This window comes from Aspergillus aculeatinus, assembly GCF_003184765.1.
Source record: "Aspergillus aculeatinus CBS 121060 unplaced genomic scaffold BO66scaffold_3, whole genome shotgun sequence".
Taxonomy (NCBI): Eukaryota; Fungi; Ascomycota; class Eurotiomycetes; order Eurotiales; family Aspergillaceae; genus Aspergillus; species Aspergillus aculeatinus.
In genome coordinates this window covers 173,130-189,264 of record NW_020291472.1, presented here as the reverse complement: position 1 = coordinate 189,264, position 16,135 = coordinate 173,130, and the positions used below count along the sequence as shown (strand labels likewise).

At 51.0% G+C, this 16,135-nt stretch overlaps 2 protein-coding genes across 2 annotated transcripts; one reads left to right on the top strand and one right to left on the bottom strand.

The window, feature by feature from the left end:
* Nucleotides 1-10,391: 10,391 nt before the first annotated feature.
* Nucleotides 10,392-12,698, bottom strand: BO66DRAFT_387938 (cytochrome P450). The gene is made up of 2 exons (XM_025646434.1): nucleotides 12,136-12,698; nucleotides 10,392-12,069 (listed from the first exon to the last, which is right to left on the bottom strand). The coding sequence occupies exons 1-2, from the start codon at nucleotides 12,328-12,330 to the stop codon at nucleotides 10,735-10,737; spliced, it is 1,530 nt and encodes a 509-aa protein (XP_025508294.1). The 5' UTR covers nucleotides 12,331-12,698; the 3' UTR covers nucleotides 10,392-10,734.
* A 574-nt stretch (nucleotides 12,699-13,272) lies between these two features.
* On the top strand, nucleotides 13,273-15,959 carry BO66DRAFT_407851 (uncharacterized protein; the record flags this gene model as incomplete). Its single annotated transcript, XM_025649085.1, has 10 exons — nucleotides 13,273-14,710; nucleotides 14,772-14,859; nucleotides 14,944-15,056; nucleotides 15,111-15,158; nucleotides 15,212-15,246; nucleotides 15,303-15,391; nucleotides 15,461-15,496; nucleotides 15,546-15,599; nucleotides 15,668-15,804; nucleotides 15,898-15,959. 10 exons carry the CDS (start codon nucleotides 13,273-13,275, stop codon nucleotides 15,957-15,959), a joined length of 2,100 nt encoding a protein of 699 aa, XP_025508293.1.
* Nucleotides 15,960-16,135: the final 176 nt, after the last annotated feature.

Below are 16,135 nucleotides of genomic sequence, written 5' to 3'. Positions count from 1 at the left end.
GATCTCTTTCTCTGTTGGGTGGATCGATCTTACCCTGGGGAAGTATTGTTCGAGTGTGAAATGTTGAAAGAAAGAAAAACTCGATGGTGTGTTGAGGAGACGGGATGAATATGTGTGAGTGACTGGAGGCGAAGTCGGGGAGGCAGTTGATGAACTGTCATTGACATAAGGGTATGACGGGATAGAAGAGAAGGTGAACCACAACCTCCACACACCCTGCAGATCGTTCGAGTAAAGCACGTACGGAAGAGCCGGTCGGAGAATCCACGGAGATGATCGTGTTTTGATTTCCTGGGCCCGGAGGCTTGGGATAAATATAGTAGTGCTTCATGATGACACGGACTGGAACAGTGGTTGACTAGGGGGGGGATGGTTGTCGGGGAACAAGTAAGTCATCATCATCGACTTCGATTTCACGAGTGGACATGCTCTTTTGTTCTCTCCAGTCCTATGTTCTTGTCGGAGTCCACGATGAATCTTTGATATGGAAGAAAGCTTATCGGATTGTGGTGTGTTACTATATCGGTCGCATTTCCAGAGTCTTGGTATATCAGCTGAGGGGGGGGTGGACCGTGGATGGATTGAACCCCCTTTTGATATTCGATCCCTTTTGCGTCACTATGTCCATGTCGAGATCAGGGGACATGCTGGGGTCGGTTTCTCGGGGAGGGCAAGATCTTTTCTTCCTCATTAGTCAGTTGGGTATTGTGGAATGTGGCAACAGACTTGACACTGACAAGCATGTGCTGGTGCGTGGAGAAGCATTTGGGGTAAGAGATGGGTTGGTCGCGGACGGAGGTTTGGTAGTCCGTGAGTGGTAAGTACTCGAGTGAATCGATACTATTACGACGACCTACTAATCATAGTTACGAAAGGATGCTTGCATTGAGACTTTCGATTCGATTCTTTCTATCGAATATGAGGATACCAACAAGCGATCAATGCAACCACAAGTTCTAGACTCGAGGCATAGGGCGGGAGACAAGTCATCTGCGTGCGTGTTGCATGGAGTAATTCCCGGGGAGCGCACCGAGATCACTCTGGGACCAGATCCATTGATCTACCTGGAGCCCACCATCTTTAACTCATCCTTCCACCTTACCCGGTAGTTGGGACTGCTCATAGTCATAGTCTCATACGTAAGTATGTTGTACTGTTGTACCGAGTCCTATGCACTATTGTATAGTGTGTGTGTGTGCAGGTTGCTTCATAAGTTCATAAGTTCATAGTTCATAGTTCATAGTTCATAGTGACCTTAGCGGGGGAGCTAAATTTGATGTCCGCGTGCGCACTGACGATACTGACAATCTTGGTTGCTGAAGCACCCATGACGTAACCTGGGATCATTACCTTATTAATTGTTCTGTCCTGCAAACCAGTCCAAACACCCCGGATCGCTGTCGTCCGTTTTCTTGTCTTGAATTGCTGCTCGAATTGATTCAGGTCTCTTGGTCGTAGGGAAGGGCATTCGGTGAATGCATCTTGCCTGTGTCTGTATAATGATAGTCCCACTCAACGTCTGTCCCTCTTTTGCTGAGAAATGGACTACTCAATTGAACAATCAAACAATGAGAAAAAGAAACCATAAAAACACAAAAGCAAAAAAAAAAAAAGAAAAAAAAAAAACAGGCACGAAAAGGAAGCCCTCGAATCAGAGGACACAGAATCTCTTCAGGAAGACCCCACATATTCCTGGAACTCCCGATGGCTCTGCACCAATTAATTGGCAAGAGCACGAGGAGGGGAAGGTCCGATTCTGCCCGAAAACGTGGAGCAGCCGACCGTGCAGCGCTTTGCGGCTGGTTGGTTGTTTCCAGTTTTTTTCTCTCATCCCTTCTCTGTCTTCCAGACCAAGCCGGTGGATCCCGAAAACCCCAAGATGAACCACCGAAACCTTAGGCCGAAGGGGAACTTTACCTGATCGGGCTTACCGTCTCGCTGCAAAGGTCGGGGCAGCGCGACTTTCCTCGACTTTCCTCAGCTGGACTCGTTCACTCCTCCAGTCCCCCTCGAATCCCTCCAGACCTTATCCATATGTCAGTCTCAGAACCAGGTCTTCTCCTTCCATTGCGGGTCAAAATTACCTTACCAAGTGGGTCGTGTCTCTTGAGATCGGGCAGCAAGGTGATTCGTAGTCGAGGGGCTCTTCTCCTCACCGGTTACAATGCATCTTGTTATACCATAACACTGTATCAGCCCTGACAAGATTGGTGGTACCCAACTATGTACTGTCGTACTGTACCTCAGGGCTCCCTTCGTTGCCTTCCTCGGGGTCCTGGGATCCTGAGTCAGCAACCTTCCGCGACCGGGAGGTCTCGCGGTGTAACTTCATCACAACCTTAATAGACACGAAACAATCTTGTTTTCATCTTGACTTGATCCAAACCACGAGGCCGGAAGTGGAGCAAACAAGCAGTGTGCCCATGATCTAATTAAGTCTTCGAAGAAGTGTATGAACTTTCCGAAGTCAATTACGTCGTTTTCCACTCTGCCCCTGGCAGAGATGTCATCGCGAACCGGTTCCCTTTACTCCGTACTCTCTTCCTTCCCTTGCAAGGCAGGGAAAAGTCAAGACTCGGACCGACTCCTGCTTTCAGTTCGGCATGCCGATGCACATCATCATCTCTTCCTGCATTGCAGAATGGGGTATTCTCGGCGCAACCGCACCACTGCAACCGCTGCACATACTTTATTTCCTTGTTATCGTCTTCCCTCGGAGACCTTCTAGACCGGGCCGACCAGATGTTTTTTTTTCTTTGCCTCCGACGGAGTACATCGCTCCTTGGGCCCTGAACGCGTGACGGGGTCTCGGAGGTGGCCGCAGCCATCACCAGAGGCCGTAATTCTTAGCACCGCCACCTCAAACAGAAGTAAAACAGCCGCTCGTTGTGGCAGCACACCGCAGACAAATCAGTTCGCTACCAACTTCACCACCGGGCCGGTCGCGCGTCCTTTTCTGCCGTATCACGTGGCGTAAGCTCCTGCGCCCCGAGGTCTGTATTGGCTCCTTCCAGTTTCAACCTTAGTCCGTTGCGCGCCTCAATAGGAAATCTTGACACTATACACGACTTACTCGTACAAGCTAGTGGACTCCTAATTGGAAGCAAGGAGCCCGATTCGAGCGGGCCTATCCCGAGAGTTGGGCAGCATTGGCATCCTCAATCTCCTCATACCACTCGGTCGGACTTGACTACTATTCTAGTGTAGCCCACTTGCAATCTACACTACACCAGCCACTGGGGTATGCCGCGTTATGTCTAGATCATTATGGTCATAGCTTGCGCAATGGGCTGGTATTGTGGGATGGTAAGGAGTATGTTTGACCCTTACTCGATACCAAGCTGATGTACGGGGTCCTCCGTCACCATTGGTAATACTACACTGATACTTCGAGGGCTTCAGATACAGAAACAATGGTAAGAGCATGGAGTATTAAGCACAGATCTCCTTAGATACCTTCTTTCGATTTGCCAACCTACCGCACTTGTACGCAGTCTACGTTCGAACAAGGCCCAGCATTCTTCAGCATTCAGATTCAGATGTCAAATACTGAATGCAAACTATGTGTCAATGACTAGCACGTTCCCAGCGAAGACCTGTTACCGAAGCACACACCAAAGCAGTGATTCGATGGCTCTGAGACGCGGGATGGTCACATGAGCCGAACATCCTTCATCTCACCACCCATCATTCAACCCCTACCACCAACTACCCCGTAACTACATCCCCCCGAAACTTACACCTACCACTCTTCGTTCTAACCTAGTCTTTCCTCCTCCGCATCCGATGGTCCTTCCGAAAAGAGGCGCAAATTACCAAAACACCGCGGGTAATTTAGTTGAGCTGAGCTGAGCTGAGATCTCAAGCATCTTTCCGCATAAGGCAAAAATCCTATCCAGGCTGCCCTGGCTGTTACTCAAACCTCCGGAAAAAAAATTCGACTACACAGGCAAGTGCCCCCCTTGGGCGAATCAGAGCCCTAGCAACCTAGCCTTTTGACTTCTTCTCGGTCTGGGTTATCGTTCCATATTCAGGTCGGGCATTCGAGAAGGTTTCTAGAAGAGGTTTAGGCTTGTAAATCGGAAGACTAAATCGGCGTAGATCGGCATTTATGCTTTTTTTTTTTTTTTTTTCTTTTTCGTTTCATGGGTGTCAAGGAGATGTCGGTACTTGTGTGGGCGCAGCGGCTCGTGGATGGCTTGTCGCGGCCTTGGTATTACCAGATACCTGGTACCATTTGTACCATCTAGTACCCATGCGGGGGCCATTGGGTACAGTACAAGCGGTCACATAAGTTTACTGGTATGTATTGACGTGCTGTATGCGACTTTCCTGAAGGAAGAAGGATTGTCCGGATATAGGTCCATGGCTGAGGATTTTCTGTCGCTTTCGCAATGGACCAATGGACGGCGAGATAATGCAGTATCATTTTTGTATAGCCAGAAAGATCGCGGATGATCGTTGATGGTCGGTCGCATCAATCAGCCCCTCACATCCCGGTGGTTACTGTCGGTATAGCACTCCGTACAATTACTTACAGTTGCTGCTGGGGGCTTGCAGACCGCCCTCGAGCGGTTCCTGGGAGAACAGCCGGCCGGCGGCGGCGGCGACCGGCCGTGTGTGTGTGTGTTTATTTACTAGTAGTTCAGCTGCATAAGCATGCATTTTGATTGACACGGGTGATTTAGACGAGAAGCATTGAGATCCCTCCCCCCCTTCTCCTCGCTATTGTTGCCTTTCGATTAAGATAGTTCCCGTTTTTGGATTTGGATCGATATTTGCTTATTCTGGTGCGGGCTTCTTTTCTTTTTCGTCAAAGCTTTGCGGCAGACCATAGCTAGCGTTGGCGTTCGTCGGTGACTACTAAACTCATGGACTGGCCCATACCTCTGGGATGTCCATAGCACTGATATCATTCCCCTCCAATCTGTGTTTTCTAAGTATAGAGGTATCAATCTGGAAAATTACGTAGTGGGAGAGGAGGTTGCCAACGTCAGTTTCTGGGGTGAAGGGGAGGGTGGATGATGATGGGGGAGAGAGGGGGGAAAGACGGAGGACTTTGCTCCGAATTGGTGTAAATTAGTGAGTACAGCAGCAACAGCAGAGAAACCCCGCTGCTTTTAGATATGGGAGTCATCAGCACACAACCAACTAACTTGCTTGCATGATAATTGCATGTCTGACATTGTACCTGTCAAGAGGGGTGGCCAGCCTTTCCCCATCTCTGCAGAAAACCCTCATATCCAATGGCAACGACTACGACTGGACTTCAAAGCAACAGTAACTTCACTACTGAACTCGGTGGTAATCCGTTCGGATCGGTATGAGGAAGATTGTTTTTTTTTTTCTTAAAGATGATGGAGGGGGTGATACAGTTTGATTGACCTGATGGTTGGTGAGAGAGGGGGACTTTGTTCGGGGAAATCGGATCTCTTCACCCGCGCGCGTTTTCTATTGAGTCCAACTTTACTTTTGTGCCCTGTGTGCGTGAGCCAAAACTTTCTCTCTCTCTATCTTGAGAACTTCTTCCGTTGGATTATTCTTACCGTACGCCCTATGGGCTTGGTGGATTTCAAAGAGGCCAGCTGGTACTCCCCTCTCTCACTTAGGGTTGAACTACGTGTACAGATAGTAGTAAAGGACCCTGATAGTGCCCCCCCCTCCCCGACCGAGACATGCTGCGCGCGTGTGTGTATGGACGGAGTAATCACGGAGAAATAAATTCCTCGATTTCTACAAGCTTACGTCTAACTGTCGAGGAGGTTCTGGACCGCCGCGGGCCTTTTTCGTTCGCGCTGAAGGAAGCTTCACAAATTGAACCACTTACAGCCACCCAATTTGCTTTTTCGTCCCTTCTTCTGCCGAGAGGAGGTTTTGTCTGGTGACTTTTCGTGGGATCTTGAATCTTGAATCTCGAATCTATATGGATCCAGGCTGATGGCGAAGTAGTAGATCTCAACCGTCCAGACTTCCGTCGATGCCTTTCCCCGACCACTGGCTTGTATGTACTCCGTACTGTACTCTGTTAATCGAAAAGATCATTGTCTCGAAATGCGTATACGCGTGGTCGGTGGGTTAGGACCCACATGGCCACAAGTACTTTGTACAGTACTACTCACTCGTTCAAGGTGTGCCTTTCAAGGTTGACCTTTGCCATTGTTGTTTGGATGGCATCGAGTCAGCTGACTCGGGAATCAGGGTACGTACAGTACTTGCGTCCACGTATAGGTGCAGTACCGATCCAATTCCTCATAATAATTCGTGGTCATCTTCAGTGGGTCAATACTTCCGGTATTCCCCTACTCATTCAACATACACAGTACAGTACGAGAAGTCGCTAAGATCGATCCCACGAATCATGGTCGAAGAGAGCTCTGTGCGTGTTCCGGGAGTGAGGGGGAGGCGGCGGCGGGCGGGGAAGAATTGGATGACACAGAAAAAGGAGCCCTAAGTTAGACCAGGCACGGTGATTTGGTGGGGGGACTTTGGAGGGGTGGGAAGAGGGGGAAGGGGGGCCCTCAGTGAGGCTTTTCCCCTTCCACTTCCACCACCACCACCCCCTGCTGAACCTTCTACGGCAGGTTTAATCTCAAGATACCGGATTTTTGGTGTTGTGGCTTGTGTGGATAGGTTCGGTCGGTCGGTCCTTAAGGGTCGCAAACCACTCTGTAACTAAGCTAGCTAGTTACCAAAGAAAAGAGGTCACCTGTCGGTACTTTTCAGTGATACGGAATGCAGCCCATTGTCGTACCTGCCAATCGAGATCGGGATTTTCTGTGGTCTGGAAGGATTTCCAACCCATCGGTACGGGGGGAGGGGGTGTTCTTTACTTCCAGTGGGGTTTCTCAAAGTTCTTGTTTTGATTCAGTATTGAAAGTCTCATTTACAAACAGAGGTACTTACACTGTACGGAGGGCTATCTCCGGATTACTACTTGTGGTTTTGCTGGTCTGCCTGCCTGCCTGCCTGCCTGCCTGCCTGCTCCCCTGTCCGGCCCTAAGATCTACTAGAAAGAAAGGTAGATGAAGTCATCGATGATCGAATTGACGATTGTCTTGTACAATTGGAGTGTTGCACCTGCCAGTCTACATCTCGCCAACCAGACTGTTTCTTCTCTATCATAACAATCTGCAGACGCATTGGCCGGGTCACCACTGTCCACACTGTCTTTGCCCATTCATTCTTCATGCCACAACGATGCTACATGATGCATATGCAAGCCGGAGAACCTGACTCCCCACCTCCTGCATGCAACGGTGTTGAGGGCCGGGTGCACGGAGTGCACACAACTGTCTAAGGCTCATTTCACGCGGCAGATGGGGGAAGGGGCATATGGAGCAGTCTTTTATCTTTTGTGGAGTCAATATAGCATTGCCTGTGGCTTGAAGCCATTGCATCTAGACCAAGGCGTCATGGAGACAAGAAGAGCAAAAAAAAGCAAAGTTAACCCATTAAAATGGTGGTGGTCAGCCAGCTTATCCACAAGCATGTCATCTCATCTTTCATGCAGCATGAAGGTCGAAGCTCTCCATTAAGATTGAAGTGTTTCTCTCCTTTTCACTCCTCAGGGTGGGTGACTACAGCACGATCCTGAATGCTATCACATAGCCCAGGTGGCAGGGGAAGCAGGCATCAGATGGCCCTCTGGATTTCCGACAGAGACAGTGGACAACGCACATCGGTCGACGTTTGGTGACTTTGACTACGGAAAAAAAGTGCATCCCTCTCTACGTGGCAACGGTCAATGATGCACATGAGGGTGACTGCAGCATTGACTGCTTTCTTGTTGATCGTGTTCGCCTCGGACTCATTTCCTGTTCCAATCGGGGAGATTGCCTATCTATCAGGATTGGATATTGCGCGGAGAGAGAAAGCATTTTGCAACCGAATCTCAATTCGGCAGCAGTTCATGACCACTGCAGTCCCACTCAATGTCAGAGTGGAAAAGCTGCAGCGGTTTCTATCGCTCTGACAGATCGATCCACATCTTTTACTAACTATGGGCACAGTTTCCCCGGACTTGTTTTCCCCGCGATGCTTGCTGATCGTCGCGTCAATGGACATTTCAAGATTATCCTATTGATGAATGATAGGTTTCAGAATGAAAATCAAGACAGAGCATGGTCACGGGGGTAGAACAGATGGTGACTCGATGATATCAGCAGCCATCACGTGGTCACCGTCCAGCGTCATTTGTACTCCCCCTCCTTGACATTCTTTCTTTCTTTCCTTCTCTTCCCTCTTCAAATCAACTACAACAACAGCAACAGCAACAGCAACAGCAACAGCAACAAGAACAAGAACGCCTCCCAGCGCCTCCCGTCTTCAAACCGGATCAGGTACTTTTTGTGGCTGCAGCTACTGGATCCCGGCTCTGTCTTCGTTGGCCAGGACCTGGCGACTTGTCGATCTCCGGGTCACCAGATCTCTGCGTTGGCAGTTCGATCATAGCGACTGAGAGGGTGTGAGCAGAAGAGCCCTTGCTCCTTAACCCCCGGGGTTCAGCGCGCAGACAAAGTCGCCGTCCAAAACTATGAGTATTCCGTAACAGCTTTTATTCTTGCTTAGCGACCTTTGCGCCGATCGATACGGCATCTGTTCCCTTCCCCCCCTTCTCGGCCATTCCTTCGATCTCACGCGTGATCTCTTGGGACTGCCGGGGGACGACAGGATTCCCTTGTTTTGGATTTCTTTCGATAACTTACCACTTCCTTAGCTTTTGCTTCCCTTGTGAAATCCCGTCATTGGGGATTTCCAATCCCAGTCTTTGACCGTGTTCTCGCGCCAGATGTTATCTGGATAGACCATGAGGTCAGCATCATCCTCCACGTCAACCATACGATTGCGCAACATCGTCCCGCGTCATGAGCCTCTCTCTCTATAGCTCCTGGAGTCAGTTGGTTCATCTACACCGGTCTCTACATACTTTAAGTACATGCCCTTCTCATTTGGCCTAGACAGCCGCCGCCTCGGTTTCTAGATTAATGCGCCATCGTATTCCAAGGTCCAGGCCTGGTTGATCGGCGCCTGTTCCTTGTCTGCCCCCTCTTCCTCCCTTTACCCATGCTCGTCACTTTCCCATGTGCAATATGCATACCGAGTACGTTCCTGTCTCAATGAATTGTTATGTCATGGTCATGATAGAACTATAATTTAGTGCTCGAGCTTTGATTGATCTTCCGACCTTCCGCTCATCCAAAAGGAAACTTCAAAAAAAAAGATAACGAAACTGATCCGCTGAGGATGGATAATAATCCAGCCTCTCAGTGGCAGACGTTTTCCCCCTCCCCCTTGTCCTTTTCTCACGTCACTTTCTTCATTTCATTTCATTTTGTTTTTTCGTTTCCCCGTCGTCATTCCCTTCCAGACCCTTAGATCCACAGGGTAAGAAAAGAAAAGAAGAAAAAAAAATCCCCTGAATCCGACATATCGGCCCGCAACTTTTAAGGGTCACACGCCCTTGGAACAGCTAATCCTTATTTTGACATATGCTGTGTGTGTCGGACAATTTTATTTTTCGTTCCCCTTCTTTCCGCGGATAATCTTGTTTTCTGGAACCGTGGGCAAACACACCCCCTGAAATCAGCCTCAGAGAGGAGGGGGGGCTTGACGTACGCCGTTATGTATTCGGCATTTCTTTATACTCAGCAGTAGAGATGGATGTAAGTAGATGGAGATGTTAGTTGACGACGGCAAATGACCCCTGACTGGATGACCGCAGAGGGGCGCCGGGGTTCTGTGACATCCACAGATCATGCCACCTCCACCTCCCACCAGAAAGTAATCAAACAGAGCAAAGGTCTGCTCGTATCATCTGAGCTCGGTGGACATCATGTTCATGAATGCAGAGCATTGGCTCTGGAGCTATAGAGGGAGACAAGATGCCGATTAATATCGTCGGAACGAAGTTAATGTCTAATGCTTGCGCTCGCTGGCTCGCTTGATTTACCTTACCGGCGAGCCACCGAGCGTGCTTATTCTGTTGATTGTACGCAATTGTTACCTGTTGCTTCGAATCTCTGATGCCAGCGGACTGCTGGTTGACTGTCTGCCTGCCTGCCTTGCCCCTGCCGTGTGTGCGGTGGCTATCATCTCTCTCCCTTTTGTGGCCTCAGCCTGTACAGTATGATTACTAGTACTAGTACTATTCTCGTCTTCGACGCCGATGGAAGGACGGACAGGGAGTGGTGGGATTTGCGACTCTGGTCGGCATTCTTGGGCGATGATGTCGGACAGGTGCGACGAGGGGTTGTGGTTCCGGAAGGAGGGGAGGAGAGATGTTCAACGTTTGTGGTGTTTCTTTACTTCAGTCGGTGCTTTTGTTCTGGTGTTCGGCGGTGTATCTCTTAGCCTTTTTATCTACCTTGTTTGGGGTGTGGATGTAAGGGTTGTGTAGGGGTCATGGGAGGTTGGTTCGTGAGGATGGGTTGGGGTGAAGACTTTATGGGTATAAGGACTTTGCGTAGCTGGTATTTCTTAGGATGAAATCTGTTCGTTGTAACGGGGCTGGTCCCTATTGCTAATGTAAGGTGGTTTTCTTATGGTACATTGAAGGCGTAGATCCGAATTAAAAATGGTAAATGATGTAGTGGGCGAAGTTGAAAAAAACAGCCGCGAAGAAAGAAAGAAGAAAGAGGAGTCATCAATCCATCAGGTTAGACACACGAGAACTCTCTCATGCCCGAAGTGTCCTCAAGAAAGCGAGAGGGATAGGGGAAGAGCAGGGGAAATCGTCTAGATTGCCTTCTCGGACCGACGTTCCCAGTGCACCATGGCTGGCTTCAGCGGACCTGAGAACATGGTCGAGTAGTCGGTTCCTGGAACTCCCTTCTTGCCCTCCAGGTTGTAGACCCGCAGATGGCGCACAAAGGTCGCAACGATGGTGGTCAGGTTGAGGTAGGCAAACTTCTCGCCAATGCAGCGGTGACGGCCAGCTCCGAAGGGGAGGTAGGGACTGGCGGTGCCCTTGGAGACGGCGCCGTAGCCGTAGTCAACCATCTCGCCGCCGTCTTCCTCCTTCTCCACCTGGTCGTCCCAGCGGTGCGGATCCCACTTGCTCGCGTTGGGGAAGAACTCGTCGCTCTGAGCGGTGACACCGGGTGAGGCCAGCAGCACATGGCCGGTGGGCACGACCATGTTGGTACCGGGCACTGGCATGTCGCACTTGACCTTACGCATGATGGAATGGATGGACGAGTGGAGGCGGAGGGTTTCCTTGATGACACTCTTGTGCAAGGGCAGCTTGTCGATGTCCTCATACTGCAGCGGGGCGAAGGTTCCGTCCGCTTCGCGGCGGAGGTTGGAGACTTGTTCCTGGTAGAGGTCATCGAGGTAATGAGGTTCGGAGGCCAAGCGAAGCAAGATCCAGGCGCTGATGGAGGCACTCGAGTGCTGGCCCGCCAGGAGCAGAGTGATCATGATATGCGCGATCTCATGGTCCGGCACCGGCTGTCCGTTCTTGTACGTGCAGTGCATCAGGTTCCACATCATGTCGGATTTCTCCTCATCAGGGTTCTTGCGGCGTTGGTCCAGGATCTCTGTGTAAATCTCGCGCATGCGGGCATGCGCCACGTCCCGCTGGCGGTTGTGCGGCAACGGCGCCCACGGCAGCATGAAGTTGATTGGACTAAAGCCCTTTTCGAGGTCGTGGTAGAGGTCGGCGAATTCGGAGGTCAGTTTGCTGCGGACCTCCTCCCCTTGCAGGGCGCGCGCTGCGGTGTAGATCGTGAGCTCGGACATGGCGGCGGGAACGTCGAACACCCCGGAGCTTCCCTGGAACCAGGGCGAGGTGCGCAGGAAGTCCAACGTCTCCTGCTCAATCAATTGCACGTGCGATTCGAGCGCGGTTTGCGTGAGACCGTACTTGACGAATTTCTTCTGTTCCATGAGCTTGGAGTTGGGACAGTCGTACACCACATCGGCTCCGAAGACCGGGGTGGTCAGGGGGGAGTACACCTCCTCGGCGTTCGCGTCCTTGAGTTTCGCATTGAGGATGAATTCGTTGCCTTGAATACCTAGATACACCGTGGTCTTTTGTCCCAGCAGCACGAATGTGAAGATATCGCCGTACTGTTTACATCACCGTGGGGTCAGCTCGTACAAGTCCAGTAAATTGTGGCTGCGGGAGGCACTGACCTTTTCTCGGTTGGAGAAGAAGAAGGCGTAGGGGTCCATGCCATAGGTGATGGTATTCCCCAAAAATGGGATCCAGTGGAAGACGACGGGGGGCTCATTCTTGTTCCGAAATAGCAATTGGCGCAAGACATTCAGCGCAACGATGATCACGAATCCTGCGGCCGCGTAGGCGCTGGCGACAGCAAAGGATGTCATGACGGTGGAGTGCTCAGAGGTGAGTGGATTCAAACACAGAGCAGAGATGGTTAAAAGAGGGAAGAAATCATCATCTGGACGAGAGAAAGAGTGAACTGGAGAAATGGAGATAAGAGAGGAAAGAAAGGCCAGGCAGGTTTCCAGCTGAGCGTCTCCAGACTATCCACTGCGCAGAGCTCTCCGTGTTATCTTATTAGCCAGGACTGCCAGGCATCAGGACCAGCAGAGCCCCTGGATATTGATTGACCGACCGACCATTCACTGGCCAGTCAGGGAACAAAGAGCTCGGCATGAACATGGACCCAGAGCCGAGTCAGACCACTTGGACTGTGAACTGGAACAATAATAATAATGCTGTAAAACATCGAACCATGCTTGAACTGCAGGCAAGGAGCAAAAAGAGTGCTTCGAGGGGAACTGAAAATCTCCACACTTGCCCGTTTGGGCCATTCCCGAAGCAAGTCAATCGTATTGAATACGCCTCCCTGCCATTGGTCGACCCACCAGAGAGGGGTTCTGGCCATAATTAATGCCTGAGGCAGCAACCAGCATAAACCCACCACACTAATTAACTACCTTAGTATTGAGTACACAAAACTTATGCCAAAGAAAGGGCTGGGTACTGCAAGACTAGTCTGTGGAGTGAGACAGACACTCAAGACACCTGCTCGAAATTCACTGCACTCACACTGTGGCAAGCAGGTGAGTCATGGAAGTGATCAGAATGAGTAATCAGTAATCATGCCGATGATGACGCTGTGCCCGTCCCATTCGAGACTAGCTTCTGCGGAGCTTGATCGCCGCCCTGGCCATTACTTATATCTACATCGACAATTCTGTATACAGTTGGTCATTGTACATACTTCTAGCACATCTTTTTGCCATCCAAGACTCAGATTGTCCCGGGCATTGATCAAGATCTGTCTATATCGAAGAGCAACCATGAGCACCATGCAGTCCGGGAGCTCTGGCACTGCCACCTCTGGCTCACCCCACCGACCCATCTCAAAAGCAGAAGCATCGAATCCCAGAGAATTTCAGCTCAATCAGTTACGGCGTCGCTTTCGCCCACAGGAAAGCAGTGATGACACCGGAACCACGGCGACTTTCGGGCTTACCCCCTCTGATCCCGACTTCCCCTTCGAAATGGACAAGCTACAGTGCATTCTACACGTCCCTCGAACTTACCCGACTCAAGGACGTCCCACGATCAGAGTCACCAATCCCGAAATGGGAAGCGCATTCCAAGAGAATGTTGCTAGAGGCTTTGATGACATTGTCGACAGCACCATCAGAAGCGGCAGCCGTGGGACGCTGCTCAGCTACATGAACACTCTGGATCGACATCTGGAGCGCTTGCTGACGACTTTGGAACGGGGACCTACGCTCAAGTTTGTGCTCAACACAACAGCAAGCAAGCCACAGTCAGCGGTGGTCCAGAAGCTGTCACGAGATATGGAGTCGCTCGCTGTGTCTTCGTCAACCTCTCAGCCTCGGACCCAAGTGCTGTCGACCCCCAAACCTGCCCCGCTTCCGACATACACCGCGGCTGAGAAGGCCCAGGCGGAAAAGCGACGAGCAGCGGAGACGAAACAATTAGAGGCTCGACTGGGTAGATTGTCCTCTTTCCAGAAGCTCAGTGACGGTCTCTCTTTTCTCATCCCTATTCAGCCGGCCAAAATCGATCGGCTACCTGTGCCCCTCCGGTCTGTGAAGGCTGTCAAATTGCAGGTGCCTCTACTGTACCCGCTTGAGCCCAGCGCGATTGAACTGAACAGTATGGAAGGCCCAGAGGCTCGAGCTGTCGAAGCAGGCTTCAGCGAGTGGGTTCAAAACAACCTAAACCTAAATCTGATGTCGCAGGTCAATTACCTCACCAGCAATATGCTTAATCTCTCCAAGACGCCAGTGGAAAGCGCTCCCGCTCCAGTTGCAATATCCGAGATTCCAGATTCTAAGCCATTAGAGGCAGCTGCAACAGGTCCGCCGGTTCCAGAATCCGTGGCGACGGACAAACCCCATGTCCATGTTGTGCCCCGACCTCCGGAATGGAACGTGGGTGGTGACAGTAGTGCTTCTGAGGAGACGGATTTCACCGAGTCTGACGAGGAACCCACGGAAGACGACGAAGATGGAGGCGCTCCTGTTCCCGATCTTCCCGAGCCTACCAATGTTGAACGCGGCGTTGCTCTCTCCTTCCCATTCCTGGAACTCTACGGGATTGAGCTTCTGGAGCTCGTCGGTCTTTATATCTCAATCAAATGCGATCGATGCAAGGAGACGATGGATGTGAGAAATATTCCTCAGATCAAAGACAAAAATGACGAGCTGTCTCTCAAAGTGGAGACATGCAAGAAGTGTGCGAACACGATGAGCATGGGTAAGGCGATCCGCCCAGTACTCAACGCCTTAGCTCCAAGCATTCTCATTTTGATCTGTAGGATTCCGTCGTCAATTGATGCATCCCACCGCGACTCGAGCCGGCTATCTGGACTTGGATGGATGCACTGTAGTCGATCTTCTCCCCAGGTAAGCAGATACTCTGTTTTGAACGGAGTGCTCCCTTTGTCATGGCCTCTGTCATAGTAGAATATGCATTAACAACCGCTGCAGTAGCTTTATACCCACGTGCGCGGAATGCTCGACGCCGTTTCCGAGCCCTGGAATTGTGGCGGTTCGTGGCGAAAGCGCAATGGCTAACTGCCGCCAGTGCCATCGCAAAATGGGTACGTCTATTCTTGCCAAGGCCATTGATAATTCATTATACTTATCTGCACCAGTTCTCAAGGTCCCGGAGGTGAAGTTCCTCAAAGTCGGGTCTGCAGCATGTAAGTATTCCGAGTCTCGCATTTAGGATCAACCCCTCACACGTTCAATACAGTCTCTTCTCGTGATCGTCCCCCTCCCCGAAAGAAGGTATGATTCACAATCCAGATCTACTCGCAATCAAGCGCATACTGATATGCTATCAGCCCAAGGAGGTCCTCGGCATCGTCGCCGGCCAAGAACTGCCCCGTCGCGGCCGGTGCTCGCATTACGGGAAAAGCTATCGCTGGTTCAGGTACGCCGTCGCCTAGAGCCCACCCAAGAAACGAAATAGTATACCCATGCTAACATCCTCCGCCTACAGATTCAGCTGCTGCGCCAAGGTCTTTCCGTGCGACAAGTATGACACCCACCCCGCCATCCCATAAACATACTAATCGACTCCACAGATGCCACGATGCGGCCACTGACCACCCCAATGAACATGCAAACCGCATGATCTGGTAAGCAACCACCGACTCAGGGTGTCCGCACGATAAAAACCTCGAAACTAATCTGTCATATAATATAGTGGCTTCTGTTCCCGCGAACAAATCTACCGCCCCGAGAACTGTGGGATCTGCCGCGCCGTCCTGATCGGTAAAGCCGGAAGTGGCTTCTGGGAAGGCGGGAAAGGCACTCGGAATAAGACCCTGATGAGTAGGAAAGGTAGGTTGCGCGTTCTCCTCTTTCGAATCTTAAATTTTCGGATTTGATATGCCCCTCTTGTGAGATTCTCCGCTAACGCTGTGCGAAACGCAGATCCACGCAAGTATAAGCGTCGTGGTGGCACGACGCCTGGCGGTTCGTCCAAGAAGACTTAGGTTGTTCGGGCCTGAGGCTCATTCTGCTAAGAGCGGGTGAGATAGAGAAGTAAAGGAGGCCCTGCAATGAGACACACTTCTTTGTTCTGGGCGCTTGCTCGCCTCCACCCCCCGTCTTCGTCCCGAGCTGCTGGCTTGTCCGTGGGCTGGAAGCATTTGTCCTTCTCGTCCCTTCT